Source organism: Mixophyes fleayi, chromosome 6, assembly GCF_038048845.1.
Source record: "Mixophyes fleayi isolate aMixFle1 chromosome 6, aMixFle1.hap1, whole genome shotgun sequence".
Lineage (NCBI taxonomy): Eukaryota > Metazoa > Chordata > Amphibia > Anura > Limnodynastidae > Mixophyes > Mixophyes fleayi.
Genome location: NC_134407.1, coordinates 151,918,006 through 151,938,710, shown reverse-complemented (window position 1 = coordinate 151,938,710; position 20,705 = coordinate 151,918,006). Strand labels below are relative to the sequence as shown.

The following is a 20,705-nucleotide window of genomic DNA, read 5'->3' as shown; positions in this document are numbered from 1 at the left end:
CATTTTACTTCCAAAATACTAAATATATTTATTACATGTAGCGTTTTTGTGTCTTGGAAGTTATTTTTTAAAACTTTTTGCAAAGTGCGCTTTAAAATGTACTTCTCTGCTGAACTGCAATTAAAATGCGTAAAACGTCTCCCGATGAAAGTATTGGACAAAGCTTGATCATCGTCAGCCCTGAGCTGATGCAAAATTAAAGTATCTTTGCTGCGTGGAAATGTCGCAGCCTACATGTTAAAGGGTGGAACGGGAGTGGGAAGGATGGACGAGCAAAGGCAATGTACAGCAATGACATGCCAAGGGTAATCCAACGCAGATGCGGCTGATTCAAGTGCATCTGCAGCTGATTCAAGTCCTGGGTTTCTCGTAAATTAGCTTTTTTTCCAGCTGTATCATTTGCACCAGCTACCGGACAGGTGTAAGTGCAGATTGATAGTGATGACTACACATATGCATGCCACTGGATAGTACAGAAAATGTGTATGCAAGTAAGAGAAACTATAAAAGTAGACTGTATATACAGTACGCATTAAGAACATACTGATTTATGTATTTAATGTAAAAAAAAATAAAAAAAACATTTTTATTAATAATTCTAGTATTATGAGTTGGTAATTTCTTTGATAATTTTTTTTTTTTACATGCCTTCTGATGTAACTTTGTGTTGCACATATGCTTGTGCGTATCCTGCACTCTGTTCTGACCATTAACATATGGCACATAACGTCTAGGGAGAGCGTACTTACACTCAGATTCAAATCAAAACTCGAGATCCGCACGGATTTGAATACAAGCAAAATTACTCTCAAGTTCTGAACTTTCTATGTATAATTGTCATACTTGTCGACTCTACAAGAATGCCCGGGAGACTCCTGAAATACTGTAGAGTCTTGTAATCTCCTTCATGCCGGGCCAAAAGTCATGTGTGGAACCCAGTATCTTAAAGCCATTTGAATCATCATGCTCTGCCACCTTCAGCGTGATGATACAAACTGCATCACCGTACTGTGGCAAGTGGAGTGTTATTACGCAATTCACATCATTAAGTCCTGCTTGGCCCCCACTTCACAGAGTTCCCATCTGCATTTTATGGACATAAAAAGACGGCAAGTAATTATTACTTTTCCCCTTCTGATCAGTGTAAATTTGGCTCACTTGTGCCTGACTAAGGGAAACATTAGATAATCCCCTCATGCACCAAAAGCATTAAAGATAAAGGACATTCAGTCACATTTTAGTAAAAGCACGGTGGCTTAGTGGTTAGCACTTCTGCCTCACAGCACTGGGGTCATGAGTTCAATTCCAGACCATGGCCTTATCTGTGTGGAGTTTGTATGTTCTCCCCGTGTTCGCGTGGGATTCCTCCGGGTGCTCTGGTTTCCTTCCACACTCCAAAAAAACATACTAGTAGGTTAATTGGCTGCTATCAAATTGACCCTAGTCTCTCTCTATGTCTGTGAGTGTTAGGAAATTTAGACTGTAAGCTCCAATGGGGCAAGGATTAATGTGAATGAGTTCTTTGTACAGCACTGCGAAATTAGTGGCGCTATATAAATAAATGGTGATGATGATGATTTTAGTAAATTAAAACAAGCATGTGTGTGGACTTCATTGGGAAAGACTTCATCTTCATCATCCACTGTATAGATATATATATACAGTAATGGTCAAAAGTTTGGACAATGACACAAGTATTGGTTTTCACAAAGTTTGCTGCTTCAGTGATTTTAGACCTTTTTGCCAGATGTTGCTATGGCATAGTGAAGTAAAATTCTCAGCTGCTGTCACTATTCTTTTTAAAAATAACGCCATCGACCACTGATAGGTCTAACTGGGAACTTCAAACAGGGCCGGGGATGATGAACATTGTCCAGCCACAATGTGGGACATAGCCATGTTATTACATAAAATTAAGTCACTCATATCAACGCTATCCACAGGAAACCCAAAGCGCCGTTGGGCATCCAAAATATGAGCTGCTTTAAAAACTAAAAAGTAATAATAAAAGAAAACAAACACCAGAAAACATTATGATGCATTCATTTCATGTTCTAGCTTTCTTTATATTAACTAATAAGAAATACAAGAATATCTCATGGTCTGTTTATGTAATAACTATGTAGAAGCCTTAGGTCCAATAGAGAAAAGAATCTTTATAGGGTCTAACATATTAGTTCTTGAGATCAACCAATTTTTTTTTAACTCTGTCCCTAGGTGATCATGAGTCATTTCTGGAACTTTAAAATAAATGATGTATAATAGAATGCATTGCATCTCTGATAATCTGGAGACCCAAATGCAATTTTGGGTCTCCAAAATCTGTGGTTCCAACCAAAACATTTTCTACCATTGAATATTCGGTGGTGAAATGAGTATTCTTAATATAAACCTGTACTCCATACATGTATTGTTGGGGACTTGTAATCAGTTATGTTTCAAAAGCAATTATGGATTTTTGCTTGCTATTCAGTAAACCGACTGACACCTCTCTCTTTTGCAGGAGAGATTTTCCTGAGGACTGATACCTTTGAGTTTAAAGATAAAGGAGACAGTAAAATTACAACAAAAACACGTACACTTCAATCCGGAGATAAGAGAGAAAAGGTAAGGCTTAGTATTACTGGATTACATAACTAAACCTGAGCAAAAAGCTTTTTTCATCATTCACCCATTTTGTATTTCTCCAAGCCAACTTTATCTCTTATACATTCAAATATTTAATATTTAATATTTTATAAATGAATTGTATTGGTCATTATTATCCTCAAACTTTAAAGGGGGTGGATATCCCTGTCTCCATTGTGTTATTTATCCCTATTGGCCTGGAGGCTCAGCAGCAGTGTGTGCACCAGGCCAAAGAGGGAGTCATATGATCAGATAAATATTGATCTTGTGTCAATTACAGTATGAGCACCCTCCAGCCATGTATGCCCCTCTGCTACTGAGCCTCCTGAAAGATTGTAATATACTATCATAAAGCAATTCAGAAAGGGGCTTCCAATCCCTTTAAGTGACTGCTAAAATGGCAACTTCTCTCATTTATCTTCAGAAAACTAATTGCTTTCACCTATTATTTAGTAGAGAATGAGGAAAATCCTATAATTTTGTTACAACCTTGTAGCTCTGCTACCAACTGGAACGTGTAGACTGGACCCCATGTGCCCATCCACAAATACCAGCTACCAGCAATGCTTTTAGAAGGATGAATGAGAATGCCAAAGTATTTATTCTGATATTTGTTATAAGTTTTAATTATATGAATACCATATTGTTTTTTATATGAAGTCCACAAGAAGTTCACATTCCTCTCTGTATCTCATTTGTTTCTAGGCCCAGAGTATTAGTGGCCTAGTCTGGGCTCTCAAACATTTGTTAAAATGGGCTGTGGGAGTTTCCCTTAAAAAAAAGTCTTGTGCAGCAGCATTTATAATCTCAGTTCACACTTTCTTATATTGTAGAGTTAACTTTAAAGTCTTACAAGGTGCCAAAGCCATGCTAATTGGTAAAAAATGAATCTGAGAGGGGACAACAGTGAGCATCATATCATCGGTATAAAGCAGAATCTTGTATTCTTTGGCAACAGCTGTTTTTTATTCCTGAGATGCTATTTTGTTTGATATGAGTAGTTAGGGGCTCAATAAAAGCAAAAAGAAGCGGTGATATAGGACATCTCTTTTTAATAGCAAATCTAGGCATTAACTTTCCTGAAACTTTGTTTCTAGATGTAGAGGAAATCTTTTTACTATTTACCGGCAGCCTAACGACTGCACACTCTCCAAAACCACACTTGGAAAGACACATACATATGGTGCACAATAGGTGTAAACTCACTCTACACTATCATTCCACAACAAAAAAGATTACTAGCGATTGGCAGAATACTAGAAGACGACCGAACCCTAGACAGAGACTAGATATAGTTCATACTCAAAAGCATAGTATACATACTCGCACACAACTACTTCATAATCCAAAACACTTACTACCTACAGACACAAGGGACAGCTATGGGAACTAAATCTGTCCCGAGCTACCCCCACCTATACATGAATTCCTGGGAACAAGATTTCATCTACAATAACAACCCTTACTCGCAACACATAACACTCTGGAAACACTACATCAATGACATCCACTTTATATGGTAAGGCACAGAGTCTCTACTCAACAACGTCATCAAACATTTAAACCATAACAGACTCATTCACAACACCAAAAGCATTAACTTCCTATATCTAACATTATACATTGAGAATTCAGAGTTCCACTCTAAAATATTCTACAAACCTGTAGACAGCAACAACAATGTCCTCATAAGTAGTTGCCACAAAAATGCATGGTTAAAAAACATTCCCTTCAAACAGTACAGATGCATAAAAAGGAAATGCACAAAGAACACCACTTGCCTAAACCAAGCCCAAGACCTGACCATTAATTCAAAGAGAGGTGATATGACTCCCCAACTCTAACAGAAGCCAAAATCAGAGTTGCACAAATTAACAGGTTAAACTTACTAAAAATTGTAAACAAGTCTCCTTCTACCTCAAAACAACCCAAAGATGACACTATCCGATGCATTACCCAATACAACAAAATCAGCTTAAAAATTAAAAAGATACTCCAGGCAAACTGGAACATCCTTAAATACGACAACTACATAGGCCCTCTACTACTAGACAGACCCCACATAACACATAGAAAAGCCATGACCTATGCAATCTTTTAGTACCCAGCCACCTAAAAACCCACAAACCTCTTACAAGCAAGGCAAACACGCTAATCCCTAAAGGATACAAAAACTACGGAAACTGCAAACCGGCCACCAATGGTCTAAACCTTTGGAGCTTTCAATAAATATTATTAATCAACCCTAAACATACCCTATGAATGCACGACAACACTAGCAACTTACCTTCTCAGCATAGTACCCGCAACACGCCCACTGACTCCTAACTTCTGATAAATTATGTTGAGTGTTCTTGAAGGGCGTTAGCTTGTTGTTCACAATTTACTCTATTGGTAATATTGATTATTTTAAATAGTACTAAAGTAAGCGCTCAATTACCCTTTGTAAGAGTTTGATTAAATGAAGGAGTGCCAAACTGAAAGAGTGTTGTGATATAGGGGAACCTATACTAATATCGAGTGTTAACTATTAAAGGATATAACATACAAGTGACAATATATTCAATAGAGTATCAAATTATGGCTATAAAACTATTTCATAATACAGCATTTAATGTTAAAATGGCAGACGTGTGTACCGGACACAGCATAACTTTTAGGTAAAACAATAAATGAATTGTACTTCATACAATGATAAAATAATCCAAACAGAAAATCAGAATAAAAATGTCCAACATATAATGGATCGCCTGGAGGACGCTCCAGGATTTTACTTTGTGCTTGTTCTTTTAAGAGACTGACTCCAAGTCCAGAAAGGTTGGTTTTGAGACTGTTTTACTATCGGACTCACTCACAAAGACTCTCACGTATGTTTTCATATATCTCCAGGCATGTATGTTATATCCTTTAATAGTTAACACTTGATATTAGTATAGGTTCCACTATATCACAACACTCTTTCAGTTTGGCACTCCTTCATTTAATCAAACTCTTACAAAGGGTAATTGAGCGCTTACTTTATTACTATTTAAATCGATTCAGGGAAGGGATATCCCCTTTAAGTATAGCTGCTCTTGCCACTTAAAGGAGTAGAGCGCAACCTTTATATCTATTCTTAATATTGATTATTGATTGTCTCCGACACCTCCCCCCTTGTCTGTTTCCCCCTCCCTCCTCCCTGATGTTTGTGTCTTAAATGCAATTTAATGTTTTACGTGTTTTCATCTTTTTTATTTTCCTGTCTGTCTGTTTGTTGGCAGTATTGATTGGGCATACAATTTTATATTATGCACTGTAACCAGTAATTACTGATATGTTTGTTACATGTTTTTTTATTAAAATTCAATGCAAAAAAACTTTTTAAGTTAAAAAAAAAAGAATTGTCTTAAAAATTGCTTGCAAAAATGTAAAGACATGTTTTACACTGCTTTAATATTTGGCCACATGTTACATTTTCTCACAATTATCTTTTTCTTTACCACTGCTTGAGAGAATGAGCAAATGATCAGTCATAATCACTGATAGAAGACAGTTATTTGTTTTATACTTATGGGACATGGTGAAGGTTAACTACAATGGAGCTCTGAAATAATGTGGTTAGGTGGCCGAGTGAGCACAGAGACAGTGGCCTGGAGGAGTGGGGTAAAGAATTTGGGCATGCATGTTAAACTATGCTAGGGAAAAGCTTGCTCTAACCTGTTTCATGACCAGCATAACCAAAAATGTTTTCAGCTAAGGCAGCTAAGGCAGCTACTTTCATATTCACCCACCGAATAAATGACTCTAGCTAGCCAGCTTAAGTCAGCAGCTGCTCCTGAAATGTGAGAGGTGGGGGGAGGCCTCCAAACTGAATTAAGTATGTGCAGCAAGTAGGCCTCCACTCCCAAGAAGTGGAAGCCCGAGGGCTGCCCTCATTTGCTCCATTCCCAGACCCCCAAGTGTGTAGTTGTCATGCAATAAATGATAATACGATGCTGTCAGTGGTGATGAACCAAATGGAGCAATCAAGAAGAAGCAGATATGCAGAGAGGTAAACTACTGCAAAGGTTAGATAGAAGCGGACACAGGTGGTAACTGGAAAGAATGGGGGTTGGGGCAAATGTTGGGTAGAGGATAATTTAAAAATGGGGGTGGGGTGAGAGAAGGCCTGTGGCATTTGTACTTGGCCCTGCAATTTCTGATGTCCTGAGGACAACATTTGAAACTAACCACAGTGTAGCCGTTGCTGTTAAATTAAGCCTTCAGTGTGATCAGGGCCTATATCCATCAGCAAGTCTATACTTGCATATCCCACCATATCAACCTATATAAAACCTTGTTTGAACCAACAGATGGCAACTTGAAACTCTGGGGCGTGCCTGGCATTGACCCTACTTAGGGTGCTGACCATTGAACAGTGATTTGCTTAGGTGAAGTAGTGTGGTTTGGGGCAAGGGACTGAGCCAAAGATAGGGTATGAGAGGTAGGGACAGGGAGGGCATATCTATCTGGATCCATATGTGGGCCCTTCCATTCTGTGTTTAAACCTCCAGATTTCCTGGCCTTGACCTGTTTTTTCCTGGAAAACCGGGAAAATACAGGAAAAAGCCCCTATAAGTGGAAACACTGGGAAACCAGGAAAAATGGGGAAAAAAACTTGTAAGAAGAAACATAGCATCCATCTTACTAGATATGGAGCAGCTCTCTAGGGAAGATAACCTGTTCACTATGACCCACAAACTCCAGAGCAGTGAGTTATCTAACTATTTCTAGTGGTAGTATGTGAAAACAATTCATATAACAAAGTCGCACAAACTACAATCCCCTTTTAGGACACCCCAGGTACTCACCTGATCCTGAGGGATAACTATGAACACACCTTACCTGTTGTTACTCTCCCGGCTTAGGTCACTCAGATCCGTTGTACACAGCCGCTCCCGCAGGCCTCTGCCCGTGGCCTGAACCCCAGCCTTTCAGCCCACCTTTTGGGGTTCAGGACTTTAGGTGCTCTTCTGGACAGGTTAACTTAAGTCCTAAGTAGGACCTAATGGCCTGGTGCCTATGTACCTAAACTACAGGGGCCTTATGCCCTTTTGTCTTAACCCTTAAGGGCTTTGTGCCCTCCTGAACAAAATTAGAGGGGCCTTGTGCCCTGTTAACAAAAGATGGCACAGCCCTATCTGCCGCTCGAGCCTAATGCCCGGTATGAGCCTTGGACCTAATGCCAGTTGAGAAAAAGAGTTGCGGGCTGGGGCCAGGAAGAGGGGTTTCCTAGTAGGGCCCTACCTGTCCTTGGGCCTTCTGTGCTTGATCCCATTTTCTCCCAGGCAGGGTAGCTCTCAGCCCTTACAAGGGCTCCCTGACGCTGTTCTCCGCCACTCTCAGAGGTACTCTTCCTTCTCCACTTGAGTGCGCCATCTATCTTCTCTCCGGCAATCTTGCAGTCTTCTCCGGCGTCTTCAAGCAGCTCTGTCCGACATCTGCACTCTTCTGGCTCCACCGCCGAACTCTCAAAATGACATCACACAATGGCTTATAAAGCCGCTGATGCACCGAAGTCGTGACGCAAAGAAACGACGCAGCGAGCCTAGACTGGCTCGCTGTGGCAGCAAAATTTCAGACCGGTCACAGCGCCATCCTGGAAAGAAACTGGAGGGACTCACCAGGATGCAAGGACCCAGATGAGTCCCCGACATTTCCCCCCCAATTTTCCCCTTGCATTTCCTGCAAGATAGGACTGGGACCAAACAAAAATGGGATCACCAAACCGTAAACTGGGTACCACTGATTACACCACTGTGATCTTCGTGGTAGCTGCAAGGCTTCGAGGGACACCGGAGGAGGATCTAACAAGGGTCATCTTGCCAGAGCAAGATCAGGAAGTAGCTCCATTGATCCAGGAGTCACCCTTTCTGGAGCCTGGGCCAATAACGGCTCAGCCGGCATAGTCATCCACTGCGCTCGGGGTCAGGTTAGAGATCTCAGTCTCCGGTTCCAGTGTCACCTGCTCTTCAAACAAACAAACCCTCAGCTGATCCCGATGAAGAACTTTCATCCGGCCATCTACTGTCATGGAGACCACTTTATACACTTGCCCAGCTTGCTTCAATTGATGTTGAACTACATAGGGGAGTAACTCCCACCGCTGATCCAACTTCTTCCCACGCCTAAACATATGCACCAGCACCCATTGTTCTACAGAAAATGGGGCGGCACCCTCCCCTCCGCGGTTCCAGCATGTTGTTTCTCTTCAATGCGTCTCTTTGCTATATTATGAGCTATTGTCAACTGCTGTCATTGTTCTTTCACCCTGCTGGACCATGTCCACTGCTCGTCAGAAGATTCTAATAACAACTCCAGCATATCCCATCCAACTTGACCGAACATCAAAAAATAAGGAGTGTATCCCATAGTATGATGTACTCGATTGTTGTAGACCCACATTAAGTCCTGAACAACTTCGGGCCAATGCATCTTTCTCTTCACCCCCAACACTCTCAACATCTGAAACAGCGTGTGATTGATCCGTTCACAAGCCCCATTACCTTGAGCATGGTAAGGCTTGGTCCTTGACTTCTGGGTGGCATACATTCGACATAGCCCTTCCATTAATCTCCCTTGGAAGCATGCTCCTTGGTCCGAATGTATGCGCTCAGGACACCCATACCGTTGAATGAAGCCTTCCAGAATTGCCCGGGTTGCAGACTCTGCCGTCTGCTCCCTGCTTGGTACTATCATGGTAAACTTAGTGAAATGATCAGTCATCACCAGAGCATACTGATGTCCACTTGTAGACTCAACTATCAACACGTAGTCGACCATAAGCAACTCCTACTGCTGACCCATCTTGATTGTCTGGACGGAAGCAAGTTGTGCAGGGGATTTTGTGACACCACACCTCCGGCAACTGTGGCACACCTCATCCACCAACTCCTGTAAACCTGGCCAATAATACTGTTGCTTGAGCCACTGGCCTGTCTTGAGCGGGCCAAGAAGAGTGCCTTGCTTGTGAGCTGCAACTACCAGCTCGTGGGCAAGTCCTCTTGGTACTACCACCTGCCACACTGGCCATACCTCATGTTCTAGATAGGCCCTACGTAGTAGGACACCCTTTTGTACATTTAGCTGGTCCCAACAACACAGAAACCTGCAGGCATCACGGGGAAGGCGCTCTCTCTCCCCCTTCGATGGCCAGTATCATTGTTTCCACAGATGGACCTGTTGTAGGCCTTGATCCCTTTCATGTTCCTCAGCCCAATCTTTTCTCTGTCTTCCTCCCGGGATTTAATCACAACCTCTCTAGGAAATCTGGAAAGGGCATCTGCGTTTCCATTATTATAGGCAAATTTGGCCAAATGAGCCATCCGTCATTGCTCAAGGGCTCCCAGTTTGGCGGAGTCAAGGTGTACCAAGACAGTGTTGTTGGTGACCACTTCCACCTCTGCTGCTGTCAGATACTCTGCAAATTTCTTACTCATGGCCCAGAACACAGCCAGAAATTCTGTCTTAAAAATACTATAGTTATCCAGATTCCGCTCAGGCTCTCGAAGAGTCCTACTCGCATAAGCAATAACCTGTTCCTTGCTGTCTTGCACTTGGACGAGTACTGCTCCCAGACCTCGGTTACTTCCATCTGTATATAGGATAAAAGGTTTGACAAAGTCCGCATAAGCCAGCACAGGTGCCTGGGTCAACTCCACTTTCAGACGAAGGAAAGATTTATTCTGACCCGGACCCCAGGCCTTGGTGTTAGTTTTGGTACCAGCGGCAAGTCCCCAGAGCAGATCAAACAAAGGCCCAGCCATTTTTGAAAAGCCTTTGATAAACCGTCAGTAATATCCGACTAGACCCAGAAAAGCACATAACTCCAAGACTGCAGCCACCTTATCTGTCGTTGGCTGTATTGCGTCCTGTGACACCACATGTCCAAGGTACTCCAAGACAATGATATCGTCCAAGTAGATCAACAATGCTTAAAAGTTGAGATCTCCCAGACATCTTTCCATCAATCCTTGAAAAGTGGCTGGGGCCTTGGTGAGACCAAAAGGCATCTGACAAAATTTAAACAACCCCATGGGTGTGAGGAAGATGTTTTTTTCAGGATCCCCCTCAGCGACAGGTACTTGGCAGTAGCCGCTCACCAGATCCAAGGTAGAAAGGTATCTGGCTTGCCCTAGTGCGGCCAAGGACTCTTCTATACGAGGCAGGGGATACGCATCTCTTACCATACAGTTGTTCAGTCGCCGGTAATCCACACAGAAGCGGATAGTTCCTTCCTTCTTTCTTATTAACATGATAGGAGCAGCCCACGGTCTCTTGCTCTCCGTCACTACCTGATTATCCAACATCTGCTTTAACATAGTCTTTACCTCCTGAGGCCTTGTGCCCTGTTAACCTAAGATGGCACAGCCCTAACTGACGTTCGAGTCAAATGCCCGGTCTGAGCCTCGGGCCTAATGCCCGTTGAGAAAAAGAGGCGTGGGTGGGGGTCCGGAAGAGGGATTGCCCGGTAAGGCCCTACCTGTCCTTGGGGGAACCGCTGACCACCACGGCGTAACTTCTCCCTCTGCCGCTGCTTCCTGGATCAGCCGACATCATTTTCTGGCCTTCTGTGCTTGATCACGTCATTTCCCAGGCAGGGTAGCTCTCAGCCCTTGCAAGGGCTCCATGCCACTGTTCTCTGCCGCTGTCCGACATATTCTTCCTTCTCCTCTTGAGTGTGCCATCTTTCTTTTTCACTCTGGCGATCTTGCAGTCTTCTCCAGCGTCTCCATGCAGCTCCATTCGACGTCTGCTCTCTTCTTGCTCCACCGCCAAACTCTCCAAAATGTCGGTGTGCAATGGCTTGTAAAGCCACTGATGCGGCGACATCACGAGCCGAGGTCGTGACGCAAATAAATGGCGTGTGAGCCTGTAATGGCTTGCCGCGGTGGCAAAATTTCAAATTGACGGGCCTGATTTGCTTCCCGTCCCGTCCAGACCTGCCTCAGTGGCGAATCAGGTGCGATTCAACGCCGCCATCCCAGGAGGAAACTGGAGGGGCTCACCAGGATACGAGGACCCAGGTGAGTCCCCCACAGCCACACCTACTTACATTTATATTTGCCTAAATAAAATATATATTTGCCATTTTGTGCAACCTGGACTTACTTTCAACGGAGTCATTTTGTTTTAGAGCTCACTCTTACATTTTCTGAAGTCTTGTGTAAAGGTACAAGTGTATAGAAAAACAGATGTTTCCTCGGCTTCGTCCCTGTTGTGTTGTGCATTCAGTTCAAAATCTTTTGGCATCACTGTTCTAAACAGTATGTGTACTGTGGGACTCTCCTATGGCTTATTCCACCACTGTTACATAAATGAAATATTGTTTTTAAATTTGCTCCTGGATAGCTGAAGATCTCAGTGTGAGTGTTTAAATAATATTGGAATATAGTAGTGTTGCATGGATCACTCATAGATTTTGCATAGATCACACCCCTGTCTTCTATAGAACAGCTTTCAGCTGGTAATTTTTGGAACTCGAACAAAGTGCAATAAAAACATAGCAAAGGAATCTGTTACATCAGAGATATTCGCAAAACGGTAAGCAACTTTCAACTGTAAATTGTGGTGAAACATTTTACTGTATTGCCCATTCTAAGTATTTTAAGTCCTTCCACATGTTGTTCTATGTTATTAATAATTTCATACTACTGAGCAGCAGGAGTACTATGATCGGGGAGCAGGGAAAGGCCCCTTTTATACACATGCTGTGTACCTTTCTATAACTGCAGGTTTCTAACCACAAAGATAATGAAGTGCATGCAAAATATTCCATGAAACAAATTTAGATATTCCAGGAATGTATCGGGTTGTCAGTAAATTGAAAACAGTTTTTATAATGCATTGGATGTCACTTCAATATTTCTTGATTTCCAAGATACTACTTGAAAATATGTTTAAACGCTTCTATTATTGTTGAAGATTTAAGTAAAATAATGGCAACATTTCAATACACCTAATAGTGTGTCTAGTCACTTAGATACTATTTGAGTTGAGCTACTTTGAATACTTCTGTTATTGACTTATATTTCATTGTCTGTTTGGAAACTGGACTTAAGCTTGATTGTTTTGTCTGATAATTGTCTGAGAATGTCTTCTCAATGTGGTGTTTTTGTTTTCACCAGAGGGAATGCAAAGCTGGGCTTGAGATGAACGAGGGGACAGCCTCAACAGCTTCATCATTGGTCTCTGATGATATTGACCAGCTGGCTACTACTAATGAAAACAAACACAGTTCACAGCCCGCTGAAGAGAAGGCCCACCAAGAAGTTTCGCAAGTGAAACCCTTAAACTGGCAAAAGTCTGGCTGCAATGTGCTAGCCGGTAATCTTCTGACGGGCAATGAAAACACATTTGACCTGGTAACATCTGAGATAAAACGGGTTCACCTACAGCAAGATCTAAGAGATAGTCCACCGCAAAAGCATGGCAGAAAAATACTACACAGATCTAAAACCATAGGTCACAGTTTAAGTGATGAAACTGCAGCAACAAATCACAATATGACATTGCATAGTAGTATATCCTTCCTGCCATGTGCACAACTCTTGCCTAGAACTCCAGTAGAATTAAGCGATGGAGCATGCATACCATCCTTACAAAACACAATGGAATTACCTGGTGGAGTATGTAGACATTCAGAATGTAATCTAAATACAATCAGTTCTGGGGCACCTCTGGAGCCTGGGGCATTATCCTTGAGCAGGAATAGTCTCTCACGCAACCATGGAGATCTTTCAAGCCTTCAACATCAAAGTCTTAGATCGCAGAAGAAGCTTAACCTCGAGGTAATGAGGAAGCAAACCCATGTGGAACATAGTGACACCAGCAGTGATGATGAGGACCGACTATACATAGAAATCTAGAAACATTGATCTTGAACAAAACCCTGGAATAGAACAATGAACATTACAGAAGCATCACTGCCAGAAGTACTCACTTTTCCTGCTTAGGTTTACTGACCAGCCTGGCCACTGAGGAACAACAGCCAAAAGACCTGACTTCTTCTGAAAAGGTTTTATATCTTTTCATTTCAGTTTTTTTTTAACCATTTTCAGATTTATAAATAAAGAAAAACAAAAGACAGCGCTGTAATTGACCGAATTCAATTTTGAGATACCAATACAGTGAGAGCTGAATAAATTTCTTTTATTCATATAAACACATAAAAAGTATATGTAATATAAAATAGTGAAACTCAGTTTGCTATAATATTCACATAATCCAACATACAGTATAATAATGCCACACATGATTTGACTAAACTGTGTTTCACTATTTTCGTATACATATAAGTTTTAAGTGTTTATATTAATAAAATAATTTTATTCAGAGCTCACAGTGTTGGTATCTCAATATTGAAGTTGAACAATTACAGTGCTGTTTTTTGTTTTCTTTTATTGATTTTTTTTCTATTTTCAAAAAGTGGGTATTTACACAGCCCCTATACAGCTGTCTTTTTGATTCAACCTTTATATTTATTAAATTATTATCAGGTTCCTAAGTGGGCACTGCTTGTGTAAATGTTTTATTTTTATTTTTTAACGTGTTATATATGATTTCTCCCTCTCTGTGTGTGTGTGTGTGTGTGTGTGTGTGTGTGTCTATATTAGGGAATTTAGACTGTAAGCTCCAGTGGGGCAGGGACTGATGTGAATGGGTTCTCTGTACAGCGCTGTGGAATTAGTGGCGCTATATAAATAAATGATGATGATGATGACCTACAGTGCGCCAAAGAATTGTGTTTTTTTTTTTGTTTTACTTGATATATTATTGATTTACTATTGAATATTAATTGAAACCAATGCATTGTGGTGGGAGAAGCTTCTTTCTTTCAACTATGTAGATATTATTTAAAATTGTACATGTTGCCCAAACACAACGATGACAGCCATATTGTGAGCTGATCTGATATATAGGAACTGGTGACATAACTTTGTGGCTTATGCCTCAATAATGTCACGAATTCCAAGTGGATTGATAGTCTGTGTTATTATGAATATTAATTCAACCCAGAAAATGGCTCTCTCCACTGTGTGTAGGTGACAGATAAACTTGAAGTCATATTTTGTGATTCCACCTTTTCTTGTAACAGACTCCAGCCTTTGAACCATTACTGCTTTGTTTTATGAAACCTCATATATTAATCAATATTCATATGCGCTATACTGATCATATGACATCACTGACGTATGCATGCATCTTGTGGTAATTGCGATGAGTGCTTTAAAATTAATATTTTTTACATTCAAACCAGAAAATGGCATTTGTTTTGCATTGCTGATTTGACAATCAATGTATATTTTTAACTTTTGTACTTAGTAGTGGTGTTTGTACTATAAGTAATACTGACCTTACACATGGGATGAATTGTTTATTTAGCAAAACCCTGTGCAGATTACAGACAATTCCTTGAAGGTTTACCATGTCATTCTGGGCTGGATGCAGAGTGGGAGGCACAGCTGATTTCCGCAGCTCAAAATATGCAGATATGCACTGCACAAGCCCAGAAAATAGCCCGCACGCCTATGCAGATCCGTATGCTTCTGAACACTTGCGCCTCCTTGTGTTTAGAGAAGCAGGACAGGGGAGGGAAGGGGTGAGCAAGTATAAGCCATGTACAGTAACGGCATGTTAGCACAAATGTATGTAACAAAAAGAAAGAAGAAAGGAAAATGTGCTTTATGTGCGGCACTCTGATTGATTTTTATATAAAATTATAATGTTTATTCAATAAAATTTTAAAATGGAAAATTCTGTAACTTACAACATTCCTACTGTTCTCCAATTTGCTAGCGATATATTAAAAATAATAAGACGTGACTAATGTGCAAATTGTGATATAAAATAGCAATTCCAAATTGCTATGCCTCGCTATATTTGTAAATCAAATAAATTCCATGCTATCCAGTATTGTTTTCTGGTGCTTATTATGTATATAGTTACCTGCTCTGATGTTAACAAACTCCTACTGCAATGTAAGGGGACACTGTTATGAGTATCACATATAATAAGTGACTTATATATCATATAATATATAATAGTTCTTCATTGCAGTAGTAGTAGTAGTACATTGCATCAAACTATAGGACGTTTGTCATCTTGCAGCATATTAGTTCTAAATCTAAATTATCACTTGAGATTAGTATCCCTGGAAATCTGGATATCACCCATCCACATGGTATTAAGAAGACACAGAGTGGTGGATGCTGAGTTGGCAGTACGCTCATTTGCTTAGTATAAAATATGCAAATCGGTACTACGCACGCCCACAAATATAAGATTTTGTGCTTACAGATTTGTTACTTGCACCTCCTTACGCTTTAAAAGGCGGAATGGTTGAGAGAATGGGAGTGCAAATTCAGGCCGAGTTCAGTAAGAGTGTCTTTGCGTAATTTCGAACGGACACACATCCGCACAGATATGGCAGCTATCTTAGGCAGTGAGTTTTAGGAGGCTTCAAAATAAAAAGAAAACCAAAAACAAAAATCCCTGGCACTGGATAGACCCAAATGTGATGATCAATAACACAATAATTGACTCTGAAGTGGTGGTCAAAATTCCTGTGGCAGGGAAGGACCTGTGTTTCCTGAAGAAAGGGGCTATATGAAGAAAAAATTCACAGCGCCACAATTCACCACTGTCACAATAGTAATATAATGATGAGTTTGTGGAATTATGTAAAAATAAACATTCTTTATTAAATATAAACACTAAAACAATATAAAATAAACAGCAAAAATAAATGATCACATTCATATAATAACCATCTGATCACTGCACTGATCTAGTATTTGAGTCTAAATAATTAAAAATAAATATCATATTCTTTTGATCGGATATTATTGTGTGAGAGTTTCCTTATTTATTCTTAAATCTCCCTATTGAATCCTCTCCTAATAATATACTCACAGAACACTGTGTGGAAATAGTCAATAGATGTTTCCAAATTCTTTAATCACTGTTTTTACTCAGAACCAATGTAGGTTGAGACCAATATAATAACAACAATCTTCGCAAGTAGTTTTCTTTAGGGCAAAGTAAGTAATTAATGGTAATATCAGCGTGACTGTATGAATATAACCAGAGCTGGATTAAGGTTCTGGGGGGCCCGGGGCACTTAAGACAGGGGGGCCCCATATTGTCGAATATGATATTCATTTTAAACAAATAAACAGGCAATGCTATGTGCACTACTGTTAGATGCACACAACTCTGCCTTCACAAGAATAATAGTGTGAAGTAGGACATACCTCCCAACTGTCCTTGTAGTCAGACCAAATCCTAACTAAGTGAGACAGTCAGGCAAATTCTGGACAGTCCCACCATATTGAGAACAGTTGGAAGATGGCCCTGCTCTCTCCTACCTGCTGTTGTCACTTTCACCACCTGTGGCTGCTGGTGTCTTAAGTTCAGTTGCTGCTTGTGTAGATTCTGGAATGTCGGGGCCTATTTTGAAACAAAAACAGGTACATAAAGTTTAGGAGTCCCCAAAGAGTCCGGTTAATAAATCAGTAGCACAACCTTTAATAATTAGGCCTCCCTCCCTGCAACCAGCCCCAAATTTGGAATTAAATTAAATTAATACTATTCACTTTTAATAATAGAACTATTTTCCCCAAGCAGCCCCGACATTAAATTAATAGCGTACACATTTAATAAACTTATTTCCCTCTCCACCAAACAGCCTGGTGTAAATGAATAGCATTTACATGTAATAAATAAACCTATTTTTCAAAACCATTGCCAACATTTTATAATTCATATTCACATTTAATAAATAGCACTCCTTCTCCCCAAACTCAAGCACACATTAAATACCTCACAATCACTCCACAAATAATTAACAAAATAACCTTACTATATGTAAGTATATATTGGTTATCCCTAACAGCCTAGTCCAGCTAAGCACTAGCAGGCCTGATTTGTTGCAAGGCAACAGAGCTAGCATGGAGGCATATTACATTTTGTACATTATACGTTTCCATATAAAGTAAGTGTATGTCCTCTTTAGGAGAGCTAACAGAATGAGTGGCCATAATTTTGTCATTTTTCCCATAATGCCCACTTTTAGAAATGCTACTTCCCTGGGGCATGGAGAGAGGGTCCACAATAAATAGACAATCTAGGTCTGAGCACATCGTACTTCTCTGTTCTCCATTTATATCCCCAACATCCCACTCCTCAATCCTCTTCTTCATCTTAATCCTCTATCTTCCCTCTCACTCCTCATTCCCCACCTACTTAGCATCTTCAATCCCCTTCTCATCAGCGTTGGTTTCCCTTCCTGGGTTGTCACTCTGCAACCCCCTCTATTTGTATAATCACATCCTCCTTGTCCATAAATCACCCCCTCTCCTTGTCCATAAATCACCCCCTCTCCTTGTCCATAAATCACCCCCTCTCCTTGTCCATAAATCACCCCCTCTCCTTGTCCATAAATCACCCCCTCCTTGTCCATAAATCACCCCCTCCTTGTCCATAAATCACACTCTCCTTGTCCATAAATCACCCCCTCTCCTTGTCCATAAATCACCCCCTCTCCTTGTCCATAAATCACCCCCTCTCCTTGTCCATAAATCACCCCCTCTCCTTGTCCATAAATCACCCCCTCCTTGTCCATAAATCACCCTCTCCTTGTCCATAAATCACACTCTCCTTGTCCATAAATCACACTCTCCTTGTCCACAATTATCCCCTTCATTTTCATAATCACCTCCTCCTCTGGCTGAAACACACACAGACACAGTCACACACACACACACACACACACACACAGAAAGTTTCACACACACAGAAAGTCTCATACACACAGAAAGTCTCACACAAACACACACACACAGAAAGTCTCACACACACACAGTCACACACACAGAAAGTCTCACACACACACACACAGTCACACAAACACACAGTCACACACACAGAAAGTCACACACACACACAAAGTCACACACACAGCAGATCTTAACTTACCTTATCCCCCACAGACAGGCAGGGCAGCTCTTCTCTGCTCCTCCTCACACTGTCATCTACACGCAGCTAAGGAAGCCCAGAACACTCAAAAAAAAAAAAAAGCAAAAGCATACCTGTGCTTATAGTGCCGACAGAGCACTTAAAAACGGAACCCTGTGCTGCCCCCTGTAGACTGACATTTGGGGGCAGCAAAAAGAGCCACAGCTGGTCCGGGGGGCCCCCTGAGAGAGGGGGGCCCGGGGCACATGCCCCCTGTGCCCCCCCCTTAATCCGGCCCTGAATATAACTCAATAGGTAATCAGCGTAGAGAGTATTGGTAAATTATTAACACATGACGATATCCAGTCTTTTAGCAAATGAATCTCAAATGCATGCAGATAGGTATTCAAAATAAATAACTGGCATGAATAAAGCGGCTATCACATATATTGTAAAGACGGGTACCGTATGATTAAAATCCGGCAATTTTGTTCCCCATAAGACGTCTCTGTATTTTCTCTCTATGTTCACTGGAGTAGAAAAAGTATATGTTTTTATAGTCCACTTCTGAGAATTGAGGTGCAGACTGGTTGAGATGATATCAATACCTCGTTTCACCACACGTCCTGACACACAGTGGGGGTGAGCTCATTTACACAGTCAGTGTTGGTAGCCTGAGGGAAAGTGCACTTCACTGGAGATAAGTACAACATACCCACGTGTTCATCTTTCTTGATCATTTAACTGTCACTTTTTCAGAGATCGAAGAACCCTTAGACCAGCCTACTTGGCTGGGAGGCACAGATGGTATTTACCAGTGACCCCTGCAAGGGGATATGGGATTGGCTGCTTCCATGCCACAGGTCGAGGCCCTCCTAGCTGGTTTAAGGTGAGGCCTAATGGAGAACCTATTACAGAGATGATGGTCAAGGATATATGCAAGGATACAGCACAGCACAGAAAGTAGATCTGGAGCAGTATAGCGGTATGTGGTACAGGTACAGTTATAGCTTAAATCACTGTACAGTCATGGCCAAAAGTTTTGAGAATGGTACAAATATTATTTTTCACAAAGTCTGCTGCCTCAGTTTTTATGATGGCAATTTGGATATACTCCAGAATGTCATGAAGAGTGATCAGATGAATTGCAATTAGTCCCTCTTTGCCATGACAATGAACTTTATCCCAAAAACAACATTTCCACTGCATTTAAGCCTTGCCACAAAAGACCAGCTGACATCAGGTCAGTGATTCTCTCGTTTACACAGGTGAGAGTGTTGACAAGGACACGGCTGGAGATCACTCTGTCATGCTGATTGAGTTAGAATAACAGACTGCAAGCTTTAAAAGGAGGGTGGTGCTTGAAATCATTGTTCTTCTTCTGTTAACCATGGTTATCTGCAAGGAAACATGTGCAGTCATCATTGCTTTGCAGAAAAAGAGCTTCTCAAGCAAGGATATTGCTGCTAATAAGATTGCACCTAAATCAACCATTTATTGGATCATCAAGAACTTCAAGGAGAGAGGTTCAATAGCTGTGAAGAAGGCTTCAGGGTGCCCAAGAACATCAAGCAAGCTCCAAGACCATCTCCTAAAGTTGATTCAGCTGCGGGATCGGGCACCACTGGTGCAGAGCTTGTTCAGGAATGGCAGTAGGCATCTGCACGCATGGTGAAGCAAAGACTTTTGAAGGATGGCCTGGTGTCAAGAAGGCCAGCAATGAAGTCACTTCTCTCCAGGAAAATCATCCGGGACAGACTGATATTCTGCAAAAGGTACAGGGATTGGACTGCTGAGGACTGGGGTAAAGTCATTTTCTCTTATGAATCCCCTTTCAGATTGTTTGGGGCATCTGGAAAAACGCTTGTTTGGAGAAGGAAAGGTGAGTGCTACCATCAGTCCTGTGTCATGTCAACAGTAAAGCATCCTGAGACCATTCATGTGTAGGGTTGCTTCTCAGCCAAGGGAGTGGGCTGACTCACAATTTTGCCTAAGAACACAGCCATGAATAAAGAATGGTACCAAAACATCCTCCAAGAGCAACTTCTCCCAACCATCCAAGAACAGTTTGGTGACAAACAATGCTTTTTCCAGCATGATGG

At 41.2% G+C, this 20,705-nt stretch overlaps 1 protein-coding gene across 3 annotated transcripts in view; it reads left to right on the top strand.

Moving 5' to 3' along the window:
* Positions 1–15,559, top strand: part of ZNF831 (zinc finger protein 831) — a 67,170-nt gene extending 51,611 nt beyond the window's left edge. For all 3 annotated transcript variants that reach the window (XM_075176791.1, XM_075176792.1, XM_075176790.1), the window contains exons 5-6: positions 2,504–2,607; positions 12,774–15,559. In XM_075176791.1, coding sequence (XP_075032892.1) covers positions 2,504–2,607; positions 12,774–13,514 — 845 coding nt within the window. In that variant the 3' untranslated portion in view covers positions 13,515–15,559. The remainder of the gene's footprint in view (positions 1–2,503; positions 2,608–12,773) is intronic.
* The last annotated feature ends 5,146 nt before the right edge of the window (positions 15,560–20,705 follow it).